General features: G+C 56.8%; 3 protein-coding genes across 10 annotated transcripts; 1 reads left to right on the top strand and 2 right to left on the bottom strand.

Annotated features, from left to right (window-relative positions):
- The first annotated feature begins 1,233 nt into the window (after positions 1–1,233).
- Positions 1,234–6,528, top strand: ACADVL (acyl-CoA dehydrogenase very long chain). The gene is made up of 20 exons (XM_027519731.1): positions 1,234–1,389; positions 1,464–1,539; positions 1,780–1,845; positions 1,935–2,007; positions 2,111–2,175; positions 2,281–2,415; positions 2,803–2,947; positions 3,207–3,336; positions 3,430–3,555; positions 3,885–4,083; positions 4,339–4,443; positions 4,870–4,956; positions 5,039–5,101; positions 5,191–5,292; positions 5,369–5,466; positions 5,545–5,617; positions 5,715–5,787; positions 5,881–5,953; positions 6,059–6,134; positions 6,219–6,528. The coding sequence occupies exons 1-20, from the start codon at positions 1,328–1,330 to the stop codon at positions 6,357–6,359; spliced, it is 1,968 nt and encodes a 655-aa protein (XP_027375532.1). The 5' UTR covers positions 1,234–1,327; the 3' UTR covers positions 6,360–6,528.
- Positions 6,529–6,600: 72 nt separating this feature from the next.
- DVL2 (dishevelled segment polarity protein 2) lies at positions 6,601–14,811 on the bottom strand. 7 transcript variants are annotated; one of them, XM_027519723.1, is made up of 15 exons: positions 14,361–14,811; positions 11,830–11,899; positions 11,229–11,374; positions 10,989–11,098; positions 10,726–10,861; positions 10,548–10,641; positions 10,331–10,400; positions 10,102–10,241; positions 9,940–10,016; positions 9,260–9,327; positions 8,942–9,070; positions 8,700–8,831; positions 8,380–8,583; positions 7,768–7,986; positions 6,601–7,623 (listed from the first exon to the last, which is right to left on the bottom strand). In XM_027519723.1, exons 1-15 carry the CDS (start codon positions 14,552–14,554, stop codon positions 7,175–7,177), a joined length of 2,238 nt encoding a protein of 745 aa, XP_027375524.1. In that variant the 5' UTR covers positions 14,555–14,811; the 3' UTR covers positions 6,601–7,174. The 7 variants fall into 7 exon arrangements, with proteins under 7 accessions (XP_027375524.1, XP_027375527.1, XP_027375526.1 ...); XM_027519726.1 differs by having other exon boundaries at positions 10,548–10,638; positions 11,001–11,098; positions 14,361–14,810; XM_027519725.1 differs by having other exon boundaries at positions 11,001–11,098; positions 14,361–14,810.
- Positions 14,812–15,314: 503 nt separating this feature from the next.
- On the bottom strand, positions 15,315–19,718 carry PHF23 (PHD finger protein 23). Of its 2 annotated transcripts, none has more exons than XM_027519733.1 (5): positions 18,472–18,494; positions 17,870–17,901; positions 17,575–17,667; positions 16,201–17,035; positions 15,315–16,100 (listed from the first exon to the last, which is right to left on the bottom strand). In XM_027519733.1, the coding sequence occupies exons 1-5, from the start codon at positions 18,473–18,475 to the stop codon at positions 15,886–15,888; spliced, it is 1,179 nt and encodes a 392-aa protein (XP_027375534.1). In that variant the 5' UTR covers positions 18,476–18,494; the 3' UTR covers positions 15,315–15,885. The 2 variants fall into 2 exon arrangements, with proteins under 2 accessions (XP_027375534.1, XP_027375533.1); XM_027519732.1 differs by lacking the exon at positions 18,472–18,494 and adding an exon at positions 19,487–19,718 and having other exon boundaries at positions 15,319–16,100.
- Positions 19,719–20,474: the final 756 nt, after the last annotated feature.

Raw genomic sequence — 20,474 nt, forward strand, 5'->3', positions numbered from 1 at the left:
GCCTTCTCACCCCAAACTCTCTAGAAAGGTCCAGGGAGAGGGATCCCTGGGTCCCAGGCCCCACCCACCCCCAGGCCTCCCCTTCACAAGGACGCCTGTTTTTCACCTCTTGGTCCTGGTCCCTCAGACATCTCTCTCTCTTCTCACTTTAATCTCTCTAATCCACCAGGGTTAGAGTTGAGCTGTCTTCTCCCCACCCAGTGTGAGCTGTCAGGTAAAGTAGGCAGTCTCTGACCCACCCACCGTCCCATTCTTCCGGGGTCCCCAGTTACTATCACCACCACCACCTTCCTCCTTATACCCTTGGCCCCTCTCCCCAAAGCCAGGCATGACCACTACATTTTCCTGAGGGCCAGGAAAGAGGATTAGCCCCAAAGTGCTCTGCTTTGGAAGCCCTAAAAGAAAGGAAATTGTCACTGTCTCCTGGGTTTGTCCTCAGTCAGAATGGTAACAAGATGGTCATACATTACCTAGAATTTCCTGACCCAAAGCTAGACATGTTTGTGTGTGTGTGTGTGTGTATGAGTGTGTGTGCGTGTGTGTAGGGGACAGGACATGAGAACTCCTACAGTTCCTCTCAGGCTTGGGAAGAATCCATCTGCCCAGAGGTCCAGAGGTCTGGCCTAGCACATGGTCTCAGGGAAGAACAAGAGGGCACAGAGATGTTCAGGAAGGTGTCAGAGACCCTAAGGGAAAGGCAGCAAACCTGGGGGGTCCTCTCTACTGTGAAAATTTAGATGTTTCCAGATTTAGTGACAACTCCTAGGTCTCAATATAATATGCCTGGGCAATTCACACCCACCTGGAGTCACCCACTCCTTTATTCCCTCCCTTTTGTGTTGGCGGAGACGGATTTCAGCGGTATCTCAGAGTCCTCTTTCCATTCCCCTGCCTCTGGTATCTTTCTTACACTTTTCTCTTTCCATCTCTCCCTTCTAACTCCAGCTGGGAAGTCCTCTCTTCAGTCTACCCTCCACCCCTCTGGGGGCAGATGCCTAAGTTCCTCCCTCTTCCGTCTCAGCCTATCTCATCACCCCTTCTGCTGGCTACGCTCTGGTTCGTACAAATTAGTTCATCTAGTTCGGATGAAGCTGTTTTGGGAGAAGACAACATTCGTTTGGAGATGACCCCTAGGTCAACCAGATTGCAGGGGCTATGTGGCGCTCCGGAACTACAACTCCCAGCATGCTCCGGTGGCCGGAAAGCCCCGCCCGCCGTGACCCGGTGCATTGTGGAGGATGAGTCAGGGACGGGGAACTAGACTTTGGCAGACCCTCGACAGCTCTAGGTCAGCGTTTAGGGCACCGGCGACCGAAGCGGTTCAGAGATGCGGGCAGCGAGAATGGCTCAGAGTACGGGGCGGCAGCTGCTGAGGCTGCGGGGCGTAAGGTGTGTGTGTGACAGAGGGGAGGGGGTCAGGAAGCCGGGGCACTGAGCCAGGACTGAACACTTATTCCCCACAGCTCGTGGCCCGGTGAGCTCTTGGGGCAGCCCCGGCCCGGCCCTGCCCGGCGACCCTATGCCAGTGGGGTCGCCCAGGTAAGTGACAGCGAACTTTAAGGGGTGTGAGAGCCGGAGTCCGCTTCGGCTCCCACCTCCCCGCCGCCGGCAGGGGTCTCCCTCTTGGTCCCTCCTAGTCACCTGCCAGTCGCCTGGCGCCCAAAGTAGGGGAAAGGGCAAACCGGGGTGCCCTGAGGATGAAACTAGGGGAAAGGTGTCGGATGCGCCCTCCCGTCTTCCGCTTTGCTGTTTTTGGCACTTCGAAACCCCTTTCCCCAGGCGGCTGTGGACCAGTCTGATTCCCAGCCTTCTGAGGCTTCGACCAGGGAAAAACGGGCCAACTCGGTACGTGGCTCCGAGCTGTGGAGGGTTTAAACCAGGGGCAGACCCACCTCACACTGTTCCCTGATACCCCCTCCCTTCTCCCTACGCAGGTATCTAAGTCCTTTGCTGTGGGCACGTTCAAGGGCCAGCTCACCACCGATCAGGTGTTTCCATACCCGTCTGGTAAGGAAATGAGTAGGCAGAGCCGGGCGGGGGTGGGCAGCTTCCCCTGACCGCCTGGCCTGGCCTGACCTGTCCTGCCTTCTCACCACTCCAACCACCGCAGTGCTCAACGAGGACCAAACACAGTTTCTCAAAGAGCTGGTGGGGCCCGTGACCCGATTCTTTGAGGTAAGCAATGCCAGCCTGAGTAATAGAGGGCGTGGTTCCTGATGGAGAGAGGTTAAGGAGCCTTATTAAAAGGAGCCTAGAGGTGAGATCCTGTGCCTTCCCCAGGAGGTGAACGATGCTGCCAAGAATGACATGCTGGAAAGAGTGGAGGAGACCACCATGCAAGGTCTCAAGGAGTTGGGGGCCTTTGGTCTGCAAGTACCCAATGAACTGGGTGGCGTGGGCCTCTGCAACACCCAGGTGAGGGAATCCCCCCAGTCACCTCCTGCCTCCGTCTTCTACTTTCTTACCTCTGGGGCAAAGGTCTCTGCCATGAACTGCCCTGGGCGCCTGTGGGATGTTTCTTAATACGAAACTTGCAGTTCCCAAAGGTCGTGGACCTCACCCAGGTTCCCAAGTCCTAACGGATCTCGAATGTGGGGATTGTCTGAGGATATGGTAGGGTACTTGCCTCCCACCAAGACCTAGAATAGACCCGCCAGTGTCCTCTGCCATTGGCCCACATGCTCTGTCTACTCACTTTGCAGGGACACCCAAGTTCGGTTCTTTCCTGCTGCCCATGCTTCCCTGTTAAGGGCGGGTCCCCATTTAGCCAATTACAGCCCCCAATGCCTCTTTCCCCTCCAGTATGCCCGATTGGTGGAGATCGTGGGCATGTATGACCTTGGCGTGGGCATCGTCCTGGGGGCCCATCAGAGCATCGGTTTCAAAGGCATCCTGCTCTTCGGCACAAAGGCCCAGAAAGAAAAATATCTCCCCAAACTGGCATCTGGTGAGGCAGCCCTAGTAGAGCCAGAGATCGGGGCTTGGCAGATTAGGCTGGCCGAACTTAGATCACTGCATAGCTAGGTGTGTTGGCTGGGGCCGGGGGGGGGGGGGGTGGTCAGAAGGATTCTGGGAAAGACATTCAGAAGTCACTGAATATCGCCAGAGGCCTTAAAGGGGGATGGGTGCTCCAGGGATGGGTGGTGGCACCAAAGTGCCTTCTGTGCCCATCAGAACCCAGAGTAAAGGAGCGCTCTCTCCAACAGGGGAGACTATAGCTGCTTTCTGTCTAACGGAGCCCTCCAGTGGATCAGATGCAGCGTCCATCCGATCCTCAGCTGTGCCCAGCCCCTGTGGAAAATACTATACCCTCAACGGAAGCAAGATTTGGATCAGGCACTCTTCCATTTTTCCCTCCTCTCCACCCTCTGCCCAATCCAGGCCCCACTGCTCCATCCTCTGTGCCCTGACCGCCTCTTTTTTCCACAGTAACGGGGGCCTGGCAGACATCTTCACGGTCTTTGCCAAGACACCGGTTACAGACACAGCTACGGGCGCTGTGAAGGAGAAGATCACAGCTTTTGTGGTGGAGAGGAGCTTTGGCGGCGTCACCCAGTGAGTGGGCTGGGGTGGAAGAGGGGGAGCCAGGGAGCCGGTGGTACTGAGTTCCAGGGCAGATGGCTGCCATGGGTCACCCTGGGGATGTGTGCAAAACCCAGAGGATCTGGACAGCATGTTCCCTCTGGGCCTAGTATGTAGGAAACCGACCTCAAGTTTGGCTCCACCAACCATTGAGCTCAGAGCACAGCAGCAGGATAAAGCCAGGCCTCCTCAGCCCTCTGGATATGCTGGGGAATGCTGCCTGCACCTCTTTCGGGCTGGCTCATAAGGAATGAGGGACTAATTCCCCCCACCCCAATGGCAATTTCTCCATCCTGTCACAGTGGGCCCCCTGAGAAGAAGATGGGCATCAAAGCCTCAAACACAGCAGAGGTGTACTTTGACGGAGTACGGGTGCCAGCAGAGAACGTACTGGGGGAGGTAGGGGGCGGCTTCAAGGTCGCCATGCATATTCTCAACAATGGAAGGTTTGGCATGGCTGCAGCTCTGGCAGGCACCATGAAAGGCATCATTGCTAAGGCGGTGAGTACCCTGCCTGTCCCAGGCCAGCCTGAATCTAAGTCTAAGTCATATTGTCTCCCTTTCCATGTGCCCCTGTCCCCTGCAGGCCCTCCCTCCACAAGAGACCCCTCCCCACCAGCAGATTGCTTAGGTCTCCATCCATCCTGGACTGGCTCTTGACTGTGGCCAAAGCCCATCCCTCCCAGTGCAGCCCAGCTCCCCTCCCAGAAAGAGGAGACTAGAGAACCACAGCGGGACACATGTGTCCTCTTCCAGGTGGATCATGCTGCTAACCGTACCCAGTTTGGGGAGAAAATTCACAACTTTGGGCTGATCCAGGAGAAGCTGGCCCGGATGGCTATGCTGCAGTATGTGACTGAGGTGAGGGCCATCCCCTGTCCCCAGAGCCCTTCTTCCCAGATGGGTCAGACTACAACCCCCAGCAGCACCTGGGGCAGTGGGTCTCCAGCTTTACACCAATGCCCTAGGGGATGCGGGGAGGCATAGCCAGTTCAGCTTCTGCAGGATGGGGAGAGCCATGCTGTTCCACCGAGGTGCTTCCAGAGGTCCCTGAAGTGTAGTCTCTCACCCCACCCTCACCTCCTCACCCCTTCCAAGAAGTCAAATGCCTGCAAGCCCCTGATGAACTGACCAGGGGACCAAATACTCGGACGTGCCTAACTCATGGCACTGGAAGGTGAAGGGAAGGGCCAAAGGCCAAGGCAGACCTGGTCTTGTGAGATCTGGGTGACCAGATCAAGTCTGATGCAGCCTTTTTCCATTTCCCTTCCTATGTCCCAACCTCAGTCCATGGCGTACATGGTGAGTGCCAACATGGACCAGGGATCCACGGACTTCCAGATAGAGGCCGCCATCAGCAAAATCTTTGGCTCGGTGAGGTCCCAGGCCTGTTGGGAGGGAGAGCCAGGTTTGGGAGCTTGGCTCCAAAAGCAATCTGGGGTGTTTCTGTTCCTAGGAGGCAGCCTGGAAAGTGACAGATGAGTGCATCCAAATCATGGGGGGCATGGGCTTCATGAAGGTACAGACGCTTCTCTGCCGGGGTGGCTGCAGGGCCAGGAGGCAGGCGCATCCCAGCGGGGACGTGTGATCTGTCTTCCCCTGCGGTAGGAGCCTGGGGTAGAGCGTGTGCTCCGAGATCTTCGCATCTTCCGGATCTTCGAGGGGACAAATGACATTCTCCGGCTGTTTGTGGCTCTGCAGGGCTGCATGGTAAGAGGCAGGAGAATCAGGGGGAGTTGGTAGGGAGGACAGTGACTCCTGACTATGGGGCTCTCCTCCCCCACAGGACAAAGGAAAGGAACTCTCTGGGCTTGGCAATGCTCTAAAGAACCCTTTTGGGAATGCTGGCCTCCTGCTAGGAGAGGCAGGCAAACAGCTGAGGCGGTAAGCTTAGAGACCAGGGCGTGGTGGGGAGGGGCGGTGCATGGCAACTAACCAGTCACCCTCTGGCTTCCTCTTAAGGCGGGCAGGGCTGGGCAGTGGCCTGAGTCTCAGTGGCATCGTCCACCAGGAACTGAGTCGGAGTGGTGAGCTGGTACGTAAGCAGTCAAGGTGGAGGGGTAGCCTGCATCAGAAGCTGAGGGGCCAAGACCGGGCCTCATCTCACCCCAGGCACCATCCCATCTCCTCAGGCGGTGCAGGCTCTGGAGCAGTTTGCCACCGTGGTGGAGGCCAAGCTGATAAAGCACAAGAAGGATATCATCAGTGAGTGAGCACAACCTCGTTCCCACCCCCACTTTCCCTCTCCCTCCCTCTAACCCACTCACCGCCCCCCCTGCCAACCCATCTACCTGGCAGATGAACAGTTTCTGCTGCAGCGTCTGGCGGACAGTGCCATTGACCTCTATGCCATGGTGGTGGTTCTGTCCAGGTGAGGAGGCAGTGGGGGAGACCTGAGTCTCAGTGGGGCGGGGGGGGGGGGGGTCCCTGGGCTAGGGTCACAGCCCAGATGTGTTTTTCTCCTGCTTCCCACTAGGGCCTCAAGATCCCTGAGTGAAGGCCACCCCACAGCCCAGCATGAGAAAATGCTCTGTGACAGCTGGTGTATCGAGGTGAGATCCAGAGTTACTAAGTACAGGGGGCTGGAGGGAATCAAGGGACAGGTCTGAACCCCCTCCTTCCCCCTCCCTCCCCAGGCTGCAGCCCGGATCCGGGAGAACATGACTGCTCTGCAGTCTGACCCCCAGCAGCAGGAGCTCTTTCGTAACTTCAAAAGCATCTCCAAGGCGCTGGTGGAGCGGGGCGGCGTGGTCACCAGCAATCCCCTTGGTTTCTGAGTACTCTCAATTACAGCCTGGCCCAAAATGTGCCTTTTCTCAAGCCAAAGCCCAGACCCCTTTCCTGCCCATCCTGGTTCTACCTTGAAGGGGGCCCCGGCCCATGACTGTGCCTGCTCTCAGAGGAAGCACTTAACTGCCTCACAAATAAAGTTTCTAACAAGTCACACTCTGCGACTGTATCTCTGTTCTTTCCCTTGCTGCCTGCCTCCCTCCCAAAGAAAGGAGCCAGAGGCGCAGGGAGTTTGCCCCTATTGCTTTATTTAGTGTTTTATACAGATGACTAAAATAAATAGAGTAACAAAAGCAGCTACATGGCCCCCAGTACCAACTACCCCAGCTTCCTTTGACGGCTGTCTAGGGGAACCAACCCCCTTCCACATCCCAGGGTACCACTGACCACCCTCCCACCCTGCTCAGGACGGAGCTGACTGGGCGAATGGATAAGGAGGTCACATTGAGGGGTTAGAAGGAGGGGCCCAGGAGACAAGCATTCTTCATATAAAAGAAAAATTATCTACTAAAAAAATAGTCCCCAAAATGTAAGAACATCTATTTTAACCCCCCAAAAGGCTTATAAAAAAAATAAAGCTAAAAATAACCAAAGGTCCCTTGTTGAACCCCAAAGAAAAAGGGAGGAACCAGGCACTGCTGGAAAGTCACAGTGGCAACAACCTCACAGCAGACAGCAGCCCACAGGACAGGCTGAGTCCAAGCACCAGAGGAGTGATGAGCACATGATTGACAAGACATCCAATCATAGGACAGGAGCACCAAACACTGACAGCCGATCCAACGTGGCCCCACCATGGGCTCTACATGACATCCACAAAGAACTCACTGGGGTTGCCCATGGCCATGTGGAAACTTTGGCGGCTGGCGGTCAACTCTGGGGGCACAGAGCCCAGGTCTCGGACTGGAGGGGCCCCTGGAGGCTGCACTGCTGGAGGGACAGGGGGTGGGGGCGGCGGCATCATGACCACCATCATGGGGTTATAAGGGAGGGCCATACCAGGAGGTGGGCCATAGGGATGCAGCCCCGGGTGGGCTCGGAGATTGGGAGCACCCCCTGATGAGCCCCTGGATGGGGGAGGGCCCCCATCACCAGTCCCACCAGGTTCCCCACCCCGTCGAAGGCTGCCGCCCCGGCTGGAAGGCTCAGACTCACTGCCACTGCCGGACTTGGACTCAGGGGCCCGATCCTCAGGCCTCCCCGTGCGCCCCGCCCCCCCATCGCTCCGCGTCGACCCACTGCTCCGGCTCCCTGTGGGGAGAGAGAGGATAGGAGCAACTGAGCCACAGCCCAGGTCCTTCGGCCTCCCCAGTCCCTGCTCCAGCCTCTGCTCCTTGGCTTCGCCTTGGCCCCCACATCCAGACCCAACTATGTGGGGATCTGTCGGCAACTTACCCTCGCTGTGCTGGCTGCTGGCACTGCCTCCGCCATAGGTGTAGGACGAGAGCTCGTGGTAGGGTGGGGGCTGAGGACTGTATGGGTGTGGGGCTGGGTACTGGTATGAGAAAGTGGGCAATAGGGGCCAGGGGGTGGCCCCAGGCAGAGGAGCCAAAGTATCCTGGTCCGAAGCACCACTGGAGCCATCATTGTCATTAAGAGATAAGTTGACTAAGTCTGGAAGGCAAAGAAGAGATCAAGGATCACTGCGTTGAGAAGCCAGGATGCCAAGACATCGAATGAGGAACTGGGAACGGTTTCCCCACAACCATCCGTGGCAGGGGTTAACAAGAGGGCCGCTGATAGGGAATGTCCCACCTGCCACAGCCGTCAGGGCAGGAACACGGCCAGAGCCACCCTTAGTCCCATGTCTCCCCTCCCCAGCAGACACAACCCTGAACCTGCGCACAGCTCATCCAGCACAACAGGGGTGTATGTCAACCCCCACGCCCGTCATCAGCCAATGCAGGGACCACTGAAGGACGCATGCTGCTCAGCGTCCACAGCAGCCCCGGTTGGTTTCTGGGCTGGGGCTGGAGACGCAGGACAAGACTGCCAGGGCCGCTCTACCTGGGCCGGGACAGGGGCACTCACAGCTCTCACAGCCACCACTGAGGTCTCCGAAGACGTAATAGCACTGCTCAGAGAAGGTGATCTTGTTCACAGTGTGCCGGATGAGGCCCGCCTTGAGTAGCCCACTGGCGTACTTCCGGGCCTCCCGCCGCTCCGGAAAGCCCTCCACGTGATGGTACAGCCAGTCCACCACATCCGAGCCTGGATTGCGGAAGACAGAGAAAGGCCTCAAGTTCTTCTCTCTAGCTTCCACCCCCCTTCCCAGTTTTGGCCTCCTCCTCTTCCTCCCCCACCACCTGCCCAGAGCCCAGCCACACCCAGGAAGGCGTTAGGGATGGTGATCTTGAGCCACATGCGGTCCCGAACTTCCAGTCCCGATTCTGGAGCAGCCATGGCCTTGGTCACAGACGCCATGTCTGTGTGGATAGAGAGACCCCGGCCCTCACAGCCTGATGGAGGACAATCAGGGAGTCAGAGTTAGGACCAAGGCCCATGGAGCAGTGGAGTCACACCACAGCAGGTGGCTTTCCAGGGAGCGAGGATGGGCCGGCGGGCTCACCATCAGGAAGAGAGGATCCAGAGGTGATGGTACTCATGGATGAGGAGCCTGGATAAGCTGGGAAGGTGCCAGTCAGGGCAGCAGAGTGTGAGACCCAGGCAGCAGGGTCGATCGGCTGGATGGGCTCATCTGCAACAGCGAAGGCCACCAGGATGGTCACCTCTCAACCACAGAGAGCCACCCCCATCCCTCCCCGACTCAGACTCCTGTTCCAGCTTCGCCATACCCCCCTATCGCTCCATTCCCTGTAGCATGGAGGCCAAGAGTACCCACTCCTGCCCTGTCCTCCTAGCTGTAGGACCCCTGAGCATCACTCACTTCGGGGGAGAGTGAAGTAGGCCTGGGGAGAGGGATCCCAGCACTTGGCCACCGTCAGCACAATGGGGCTGTGGGGAAGAGAAGGTCAGTCAAGTGGGGGTAAGGGCAGAGGTCTGAGGAGAGGGGAGGCCTGGAATGAGAATGAGTGAAAGACAGAAAGAGGGAAAGAGGAGAGACCACAGGCACAACTGGGGCTGAGAAAGTGATGGTGAAAGGCTCCACAATAAGGGTGACTAACACAGGCCACTCTTAAAAACATACTGCTGAGTAATTTAAGAGAGAAGACACTGCACGATCCCACTCAGAAAGTCTAAAAACAGGTAAAACTAAAGTGCGTTGTTCAAAGACATGTACATGGCCACTCAAATGAGAGCCAAGCAAACTATTGTGGTGATGAACAAAGAATCAAGAGACTGGTTACCTCTGGGAGAATGAGATGGGAGGGACCAGGAAGGGACATTGGAGGGACCCTTTGTGGGTCAGCAAACTTCTAGGTCATGACATAAGTAGTGGGGATAATGGCCACCTGTTCACCCCAGACTCATTACACATTTTTGTTTTATGACATTTTTGACCAGCTCTATGTTTCCCCACTCTGTATTATGACAAAACCAAAAAAAAAAAAAAAGTGAAAAGGCAAAGAAAGAGGACTGAGGACTTGGACCAGCTCACAGGCTCACCCTGGCTTGTGCACGATGTCCCTCAGCACCCGCACCGCATCATCATTGCTCATATTCTCAAAGTTCATGTCGTTCACCTGGCAGGAGGGACAATGGGTCAAAGGCGAGAGGGAGGGGCTGAGAGCGCTGGCCAAGTCAGTGCATGGGCCTGCTCCAGCTCACCTGCAAAAGCATGTCCCCAGGTTCGATGCGCCCATCAGCCGCCACAGCCCCACCTTTCATGATGGAGCCAATGTAGATGCCACCGTCTCCCCTCTCATTGCTCTGGCCCACAATAGAGATGCCCAGGAAATTGTACTTTTCTGTGGAGGGAAGCCAGGTGATGAGGGGAAGCGCTAGCTGCATGCCCCCCAGGAACCCTGGAGACCAGATCCTCCCGGCCCCTCCATACCCATGTTGAGCGTGACTGTGATGATGTTGAGAGACATGGTGGAATCTGTGACACTGCTGAAGGATGAGGCCTGTGGTGGGCAAAGGGGAAGGAGCAGGACTGCCTCTAACACCCCGGGACAAGCCAAGGGATTCCCGGGCCTCGGACTGTCTAGGTCAAGGCCTGAACCCCCAACTTCCCCAAGGGAGGTCCAGCTGACCCACAAGAAGCCCCTCACCCTCTCCAGGCGGGGTGGCCGCTGTTTCCTTCGCCGCCGGTGGCGCTTGAGGAGGCGGGAGGCGCTGCTCTGCTCTGTGGAGCTGCTGAACCTGCTGGGAGGTTGGGCAGTGGTCATGGGGCCAAAGGAAAGGACGGGAAGGGGGGCTAGTGCCCTGGGGAGGTCCGAGGAGCCTCACCTGCTCATGGTGTCGTCCTCGTCCGAGTCCCCCAGGCTGGTGCTCTCCAGCTCACTGGTCATGAGGGTGGAGGAGCTCTCGTACCCCGCCAGGTGGCGCTCCAGCCTGGAGGGGCCGCTGGGCCTGTGGCCTCCCGCTGAGGAGGAAGAGGCACCTCAGGAATCAGGCTCCTCACGGCATCTGACCCAGATGCTTCTGTTCAGTGGGAGCCAACCCCTCCCCAGCTCCTGCTCTAGCCGGCCTCCAGGCCCGGTCCCCCTCACCGCCATGCTCACTGCTGTCTCGCCTGCGAGGCCGCTCCCGCCTCAGAGACACCACTGACTCTGTTTCTGTCTCGGGCTCCAGGTTTTCCCGGCTGCTGGACACGTTAGGGCTAGATGGGCAGAGAGGGTTCCCGACCTCCATCAGTGGGACAGGGCCCCAAACCCTCGGCTTCCCCTCCCATGGGACTTGGATTCCCTCCTCATCTCCCTCCCCCAGACGCAAGAATCTCAAGGACTCACTGGAAAGATGGAGGCCTGGAGTCCCCAATGCCACTGGTCCTCTCTGGGGGCAGAGGGGGCAGAGGTGGGGGTGGAGGCGCCAGGTCTGTCCGAGGCTCGTGGGCTGGGGGCGCCATCTCAGGTTGGGGGTTATCTGATGACACTAGCTAGAAGGGTACAAGTGATTAAAAAAAAAAAAAAAGCCAACACAGCTCAACAGGGAAGTGAAGGCCTATGAGGTAGGAGTAAGAGAAAGAACTAGAAAAGGCAACAGGGCCTGAGAGAACCTGGAGAAAAGCACACAGAAAAAAGGCAGCAGCAAGTGTTAAAGGCTCCAGAAAGAGAAGGCTGAGAGGCTCCAACTGGCTGGCTCTCCAAACAGCTAAGGAGGATGGAAACTTCCCAGCTGTCCAGTGGTTAGGACTTGGCGCTTTCACTCTCAAAGCCGGGTTCAATCCCCAGTTGGGAGAGCCACATGGTGCATGGCCAAACACAAAGAAACAAACAGGTAAGGAAGCAAACAGTCAGAGATTCCAGCAGCTGAGATGGGGTGGGCACAGGCTGAGGCTTGGAGGAGCTGGGAAGTGCCAGAGGGACTGGTCCTCAAAGCCAGGCCGCTTACCCAGGATACTACCCTTCCATTGAAGCAGGGAAGGCGGGCATTGTCATCTGAAATCTCTTCCTTCACCACCCTGCCGAGAGATAAGATAAAGGTCAGTGAAACTGGAGCGGCTTTCCCCACTCCCACCTGCATTCGAAGTTTCTCCCAATCTTCATCCAGCTCAAGGATGTTGATTTCCTCCCACCACAGCAAATCCTCTTCTCTGACATTGAGACACTTCACTCTTACACCCAAGAAATCACCAAACCGAATTCCCTTTCCTTATTTCTCTTTCTATCCCCAGTTCATCCTTGGGCTCAGCATTGTTCCAGAGCTTTCCAAGAGTCTAATTCAAACCTCTCAGCCCAATGTCAAAGGCCTTCCCCTAAGGCTGCCCTGCTACTGCTGCTAAGTCACTTCAGTCATGTCCGATTCTGTGCAACCCCATAGACGGCTGCCCTAGCTGCCCCAAATATCTAACCTTAAATGCCTCACGGGCAGCCACCCCATTCCACACACAATTGCCCCACAAAGGCTTTGTGGTCCTTGTCTGTGTCTCTAATCTTATGTTTTCCTTAGTTTTCTCTAACTCACTTCCAGATGGATGTTCAAATGCACTGTCATCTAGTAAAAACACTCATTAGATCAAAGAACAGTACTTAGTAGACTGAGCTCCTAAGGAGTGGTGAAGCCCAGATCCCCGTTCCTCTGTGCCTCACCTGGCACAAACTCTGCATTAAGCAATTTGCTCCTCCTGACAGACCCCACTCCAGTACTCTTGCCTGGAGGATCCCATGGATGGAGGAGCCTGGTGGGCTGCAGTCCATGGGGTCCCTAGGACTCGGACACGAGGGAGCAACTTCACTTTCACTTTTCACTTTCATGCATGGGAGAAGGAAATGGCAACCGACTCCAGTATTCTTGCCTGGAGAATCTCAGGGACGGGGGAGCCTGGTGGGCTGCCGTCTATGGGGTTGCACAGAGTCGGACACAACTGAAGTGACTTAGCAGCAGCTGCAGCAGACAGACCCCAAAGCCCAGCCCTGAGGGCGATCTCACCCATGGGTTCCTTCAATGGACCGAACTTGCTCCTTCTTTTCAACCACCACATGAAATCATCAGCGCTGATTTTGTTCAACACCAAGTTCAACCCCAAGTCCCTGACCACACAGCAAAGTACCTGATGCTGCCTAAGCGCTAACAAACACCTGTTGGCTAAACTAATAAACATACTGATCACGAGACATTCACCCCCCAAATTAGGACCTCCTGTCTAATTAACCCTTTAGCCTAATATGATTCTAGGACCCTGGATATATGTCAACTCAATCCCATCTATTATTAATGTGATGACACAGCCCAGCGTGTCATACCAATCTGTCTCAGCATAACAGTTGTATTCTTCACAACATAATCCAATCTCAACATAGTCCAGCCTGCCAAGTGATTTTATCCTGTATCATTGTAGCCTAGTTGAAGTGGACTCCATGCTAATAAAGACAATGACCATTCACCAAGAACATACATACCATGCATTTGTGCTAAGCATTTTACTCTGGTTAACTGTTTCACAGATGAAATCAATGAACAAAGTTAAATGCCCCAGGTTATATAGTGCTGACAAACCGAACTTTGAATTTCAATACAAGGTACCATCCCAACATCCAGTCTTTCTAGGTAAAGTCCAGTCTGTTCAGCTTTCCTAGAATCCAGGCTATCCCAGCCTAAGCCAGCCTCCCTTCAAGAGCTGAGATTGAGGACAGAGAGTACAGTCCTAAAGGTATAAAACACAAAAAGGCCTAGACTGAATTATTTAAGGTTCCAGACTATCCCAAATTATCCAGGATAGCCCAAAACTATTCTAGTATAGGCTAGAATGTCCCCACACGCAGCTGTCTACACCAACATAGACTAGAATATCCCAATAGAGCTGTCTGTACTAACATAGACATGGTCAGCCCTGTGTACCCCTAGATTGAGTATCCCCCCAAAAAACTAGGCCCCCAAAGAAACAAAGATCAACAAAGATCAACAGAACCCAGTGCAGACCTGGGTTCTGCAGCCCAATACAGCACACTGCCTTAGTACAGACTAGAATATCCCCCAAACAATCCTGTCTGCCTCAGTATCAGAGAGAACATCCCAAATTGGCCCATCAATTGACATCAGCAGGTTTCCCAATATCCCTCCACAACCTGTGTGGCACAGGACTGCTCACGATGCAGCTACCAGAGGATACATCAACCTACCTCATCGCTGTCCAGAACACCCGAAAATAAACCAGTGTATCCCAATCTACTCCAGTATAGCCTAATCTTCTCTAATCTGGTTTAGCATTGCCCAGTCTGTCCTCCTACAGCTCCGTGCGCCTCAATCTATCCAAGCATAACGTTGTCCGTCCTGTGATAACCAATCTACACCAGCACAGTAAAATCCGCTCCACTAGTGCCCAGAAAATCCCAGCATATCCCATAGTAGCCCGGTGCCCCTCAATATCACCCACTCCACAAAAGCACAGCCCCCATCCATCCCGGTCTAGGCCTCGCGCTCACCCGAAATCCTGATCCATAGACTTGAAAAAGTACTTGGCGCCCGCGGGCCGCTGCAAGACGCTCTTGAAATCGCCAAGGGTGATGCGCTCGGCGGGGACGGGGATCTTCACCAGATAGGGAGTCTCTTCTTCATCCAGGTGGTAAATTACCTTCGTCTCCCCAACACCACCGCCCCCCGCGCCGCTGCCCGCCATGGTCTCGCCCGCGCGCTCCCGGGCTCCGCCGCCCACCCAAAGGGGCTGTTCGCCCCCGCCGCGCCTGCGCACTCCCGCGAACCGACGCACCAGCACCAGGACCGACACAGCGCCAGAGAGGTGCGAAAGGGAGGAAGGCGGGGGTCAGCGGGGTGGCGGCGGCGAGAGGGGGGCGGGCCGTGGGGTGCTACCCAAAGCCGAGGGCTCCGCCGCCGCCGCCACCGCCTTCGTGAGTGCCCTCCAGCGCCCCGCCCACCTCTCCTCACATCACGTGATCAGAACCGACCCCACCCCTTCGAAACGCCTCCACCACGTGACCCTCTCGTGGTCACGTGACCCCTCGGCTCCGCCTAGTACCCCCGCCACATGATTGCTGCGTTCAGCAACGGTCTTCCAACCTTCTGCGGCTCCTCCTCCATGTGTGTCCCCACCCGCGTCCTCCGACTACTCTGACCAGCCTGGGCTCTGCCCTCAGGGGGCAAGCAAGCAATGCCTGCCCACTTTATCTGCTGCGGCAGGGAGCTCCAAGCAACTTTCATGCGTTGGAGCGCGCGTGTGGGAGGTTTGGGTGGGAATTGGGGGAGGGGGGTGGTCCTGGACTGGGGATGAGGCGGGGCAAAGCCAACTGAATTGAGGTCATAGTGTTGGTGGGAAAGGCGCAGTCAGGTCATTTTTAGTAGAGAGGTGGGTTTCAGCTCCACCTCCAGCCAGCTTTTCCAAAACCTCCCTCCCCAGCACGGCAGTCAGTGAGGGCTATAAACACAGAAGAGCCCACTCTGCTTTATTTACAACACGCAGGCTGTCTGTACAAACAGCTGGCCAGTATTAAAAACAAAAGAGGTGAGGAATCGTCACCTTTCTGTTTTCCTTCCTCCCTTGGCCAAGCTCTGGTTGGCACTCCACCTCTGAGCTGCCACGCTCAAAAGGGGAAGTCCTAAATTAAAAATACAACCGGTGTAGAATAAATGGGGAGTGAGATAGAAGAAAAGATGAGGGAGGGGACTGCTATATTTACACTAGAGTTTTATAGACAACTGTCCCACTCCATCCCAGTTCTAACCCTGGCCCAGAAACTGAGCAGTGGCAGGGACAGTTTAAGTGTCTAGGGACCCAGAGAGCCTCCCACCCGCAACTGCAATGGGTCCAAGTTCAAGTCCACAAGGTGGGAAGGAAAGGTTGGGTAGGAAAACCACTCATTTCCAAACCAGTTTCCCTTGGGAATTTCTGCCTCGAAATGGGACAACATCCCAGCTTCAGGGGACATGATGACCCTGAGGCTCAGTTCCCAAGTCACATTTCCATTTGAAGTTCCAGCCTGGAGATGGCATGTGTCAGGGCTCTCCAGATTTCGGAGGCCCCCCTAATCGCCGGGCCTCTGGCCGCAGTTCCTTGCATTTCTGGCAGTAAAAGAAATCAGGGACATTGGTCTTCTTAATCTTAGCACAGGAGAGGTGGATCCACGTCCCACACAGGCTGCACTCAATCATGGGCCGGCCTGCAAAGGGCTTTCGGCAGTAACACGTGATCAGATCCCATGAATCATCACCTGGGAAAAAGAAGGTATGTTTGGTGTTCTGAGTTCTTGGATCCACACTACCCCAAGACCCATCAACCCAGCTGCCCCTGGGCAGCCCCAAATTTCTCACCTGATTCTACCATGATGTCCTCATCCATGACCCGCATCTCGCCTTCACTGGAGCTGGCATCTCCATCTTGGCTTGTTTCAGTGCTGCCCACCTCCTTGCTTTCACCGTCAGTGGGAGGGGCTCCTTCGGGGTGCACTGTGGCAGGGGGTCTAGGAGCCTCAGGTGTTGGTAGCACAGGGGCTGGGGCTTCCCCTCCTACCATCGCTGCCATCTCTTCCTCCTCCTCCTCCTCCTCTTCCTCCTCCTCCTCTTCAGAGTCTGTATCGCTGGGGGGTGCCCGGGGAGGCCCAGGAGGTGGGAGCCTATCCCCTCGCTCTGCTTTTTTCAACTTCCGCTTCTTGCTCTTCTTGATTCGAGACCTCTTTTCCCCATCCCCAGGGGCTGGGCGGGGCCTCCGGAGTACCCCAAAGCCTGTCGCCCCTCCTGGCCCCAACTTTCGGTTCTTTCGGTCCTTCTTTCGAGGAGGCTGGGAGAGGTCCCCCTGGGAAAGGGGCACTGGGGTGAGAGCAGCAGGGGGCCGGGAGGCATGTGTCAGGGACGTGGGGGACAGTGGAGATGCCATTTTGGGCCCATCTATATCAAAGAGAGAGTCCTTGAGTTTCATCTTCTCCAGCAGAGTAGCACTGTCAGGGGCCTGCAGACGCGGGAAAGTGGACCTTGGGGGTCCTGGCTGGGTGGGACCTGCTTGAGCCGCCCTTCTCTTGGATGACTTTGCTTTCTTAACAAAGGTCTGGATGGTTCTGAGATCTGAGGGGGCTGAGTCCCAGCCATCGCTATCTGCCGCACTCTCACCTCGCAATGGAGAGCTGGAGCCAGAGGCTGGCCAGTCACTTTCCTTAAAGGACAGAAAAGACCAGGGTCAGAGGGGGCCCAGCCTTATTTTGGCCCCTCAACATACCAAACAGACGAAAATATCCTTCCAAAACCACCAAATCTCACTGTATTCAGAAAACTTATCACCATCCCAATTCTCCGCAGCATCTCCTCTTGAACACATCCATGTTACCTCTGCCCTCAAATTCTCACCATCTCCCCAACACCCACTGCCTTCACAACACTGCGTCCCTTAGACCAGAGCAGTATTTCTTCAGCTGTTTCTGTGCTTCACTTGTTACTATCTCCAGCTTCCTAACACTTATCCCAGAGAACCTTCCATTAAGAACACCCCAAAACCATTCACTGCACTCAAGCCACCTATCTATTAATCCCACTCCCACCCCAGATACTAGTTCTCCCACCAGAATTTCCATTTCCTTAAGTCTTTCACATGTAATTTCGAGGCTTTGTATATAAAGTAACAAAGTCTCATAAGCTCAAGAGCTCCTCTACAGTCCTAGGACACCACCCTCCAGTCAGTTGTCCTTCTGTCCCTACCTCCTTGCTAGGGGGGATGTAACCTGCATAGGCCAAAACAAAACTGCAAAATTTGTTGAAATCCTCAATTGTTCTCCGACGTTTCTCCGGTGGCTGAAAAAAGAAAATCACAGAGTTTAAGAGGGACATCTCCAAAGGCACAGTCCCCAGAGTAGTGAGGAATCAGGAAAAGGTGGAGGGAGAGAGGAGAGGCCGGGGCGGGGGGGGGGGGGAAGGGGGGAGGGCGGAGGGCGGTGTGGTGGGGGGGGGGGTTGCTGCAGTAATATTGGGCTGCAAAGGAATGGGAAACCCTCACCTGAGTCTCTGGTTTAAGGGTCGGAGGTGGATCTGTAAAAGCAATAAAAGCTGAGTCAAGGCAAGAGTCGGTGTGAAACCTCACCTCTCAACCTTCGCGGTCCCAAGTGAACCCCCTCCACTCCCAGGTCCTTCAGCCAGGCGAGCAAGCCCCCAGCGGCGCTGGGCCCGCCCCTGCTCCCCCTTCCGCCCCACGAGGGGCGGAGCCTGGGCGCGGCGCCCTCTCAGGCCTCGCTATAGCGCTCCCCTCCCCCCCCCCACACCGGAGGCCTAGCGCCCCGCCCCCCCCCCCCCCCCCAACTCACGGTTTCTCTAGACTCCGAGCTCCTCGGCTCTCTCCGCGCCCCACCCCGCCATACCGCTCCCTGGACCGAGCCCGGGCTGCCGCCTGCCCCTGTCCTTCACACGCGCTCAGTGCCCCGAGTTCCCACCCCGCCGCGCTCTACCGCCCCAGGCCCTCCGCGCCCGCACACGCCGCCCGCCGGCCCCCAGGGTCCAGGATGACCACGCCGAACCGCTCCCCGCCCTCCGGCCCCTTCTACTCGAGCACGAGGCCCGGCGCGCCCCTCACCCCCCCCCACCCCCAAACACACACGGGCTCACACATCCAACGCCACTTCGCGGCCGGGACAGACCAGAGAGCTCTCACCCGGACGCGGCCCCACCTGCCCCCCCATGCCGCGCTCCCCACAATTTCGGCGTCCCTCCGCCCCCATCCGGGGCTTTGGCCCCTCCCCGTCTCAAGCTCCTCGGGCTCCCCGCCGGGCCCCCAGGCCCAGTTCCGAGCTCTCTTCGGCCGCCGCCCCCCCTCCGCCCCCGGACTCGCCACCAAGTCACTAGACTACGGACCCCTAAACTCTAGCCCCCACCCCAGCTACTCTGCCTGCCCAGCAACCCCAGCTGCCGCCGCCGTTGCCCCCCTCACCCATCGCAACTCCCAGGCTCTAACCCTCGCCGACCAAACCCCCCCTCCGGCGCAACTCGCCGGCCTTAAACCCCCACCCCGCCCCACCGCCCCCAAAACTACCCTGTTCTCGTCGCTCCCCGGCTCCCTCTCCCCACAGCTACCACCGGCATAAGTCCCTCTACCGCAGACAATGCCCAGGCCCCCTCGTCTCCCCACAACTATCTGCCCACCCCTCCAACAATCACCGGGCTACCTCCGGCGGCAACTACCGGGAGCTCCGGCACCACCGCCACAAACTCCCCCACCTCGGCGAACTACCGAGCTCCTCACTCAATCCTCTCCTACATCCTCCCTCCTCAACAACTCTCCGGCTCCCAGATTCCCCTAACCTCTCGGTTCTAGGGCCCCAACCTGCCGGAGGCCCTTTCGGCCCCTAACCCTCGAAGCTCTGGTTTCCAGCTCCCACTCCCCATCCCACCCCACCCCCTCTACACACACACAGCGTCTAATCTCCAACTATCCCCGGCCCAGTCTCGCACTCCTCTTTCCTCCAAGGTCTCTCAACTCGTCACTCTCCCACCTTCAGGGGCAGGCCCCCGACCCCCTCCCCGCGCTCCCCTGCTGGGCTCCGGGGCTCGACCTCCAAGTTTGCCAATAGATTCCTCACCCGCCCCCCGCCGGCTCAGCGCCCTGTGCCGGTCGAGAGCTCACCTTCGGGACTGGGCTCCGCCATGGCTTCCAGCATCGCCCCCTACCCTCCTCCCGGTTCGGCGCCCCCCTCCCCTGAGCCGGGGATCCCGGTGCCGCCTCCGGTGCTCGGTGCTCCTACTGCCTCGCTCCACAGAGGTGTCTGTTTCGGCTCGGTTGTGACTCGAGTCCGCTAGCCGCTGCCGCCACCTCCCTCTACCACAGCCTCCCGCACTCCCGGACCGGGCCCCCTCCCCCCGCGCCGCCGGCCGCCTGCTCCCTCCTCCTCTCCACCCTCCCTCCTCCTCTCTCCCCCTCCCTTCGCGGGCGCTAACGCGCAATGCATCAAGGGGATTGTAGTCAGTCCGCGGTGAGCGTGACGGGGTCTGTATAAGCATCCGGAACTTCATTTCCCAGCAAACCACGGACTAGCGCAGGCGCACTAAACTGCTCTCCTCCCCCGGGGAGTGGCGGGGAGATTGGGAGCAGAGGGGAGGGAGGAAGAGTGCGCGCAGGCTCCTGGGAAATGTAGGCTAGGCGGAGCTAAGAAAGAACGGGAAGAAGGGATTAGAACTCTCGGCCACCATACTGCCTCAATTCTGCGGCTTTATATCCCCGCGGGGACCACCCCACTTCCGGCCAGACAGAGGAAGGCTGCTGGGAGATGAAGTTCTCCTGGTGATAATGGCTCCCTCCTCCCAGTTGTCTCCCTCCCTTGGATTCTACTCCACTGGATCCCTCACGCCGGCACAAAGCCTGGCAAAGCGACATACATCTGAGGACGGAGTCCTTTCACTAGCTCCCATACTCGAAAATCTCTTCCTTAATCCAAAAACTTATGACACAGTTGGATATTTTATCTGAAGCAGGTGCTTTCAAACTTTATCCACAGGAACCCACTGTAAAAAACTTTAATAACCTCAGGACCCAATCCATATACACGTATATACAACTGAACTTTCATGAAATGATATTCAGTATTCCATCCATCACAACAAAAGCACTCTCTTTA

This window comes from Bos indicus x Bos taurus, chromosome 19, assembly GCF_003369695.1.
Source record: "Bos indicus x Bos taurus breed Angus x Brahman F1 hybrid chromosome 19, Bos_hybrid_MaternalHap_v2.0, whole genome shotgun sequence".
NCBI classification, from domain to species: domain Eukaryota; kingdom Metazoa; phylum Chordata; class Mammalia; order Artiodactyla; family Bovidae; genus Bos; species Bos indicus x Bos taurus.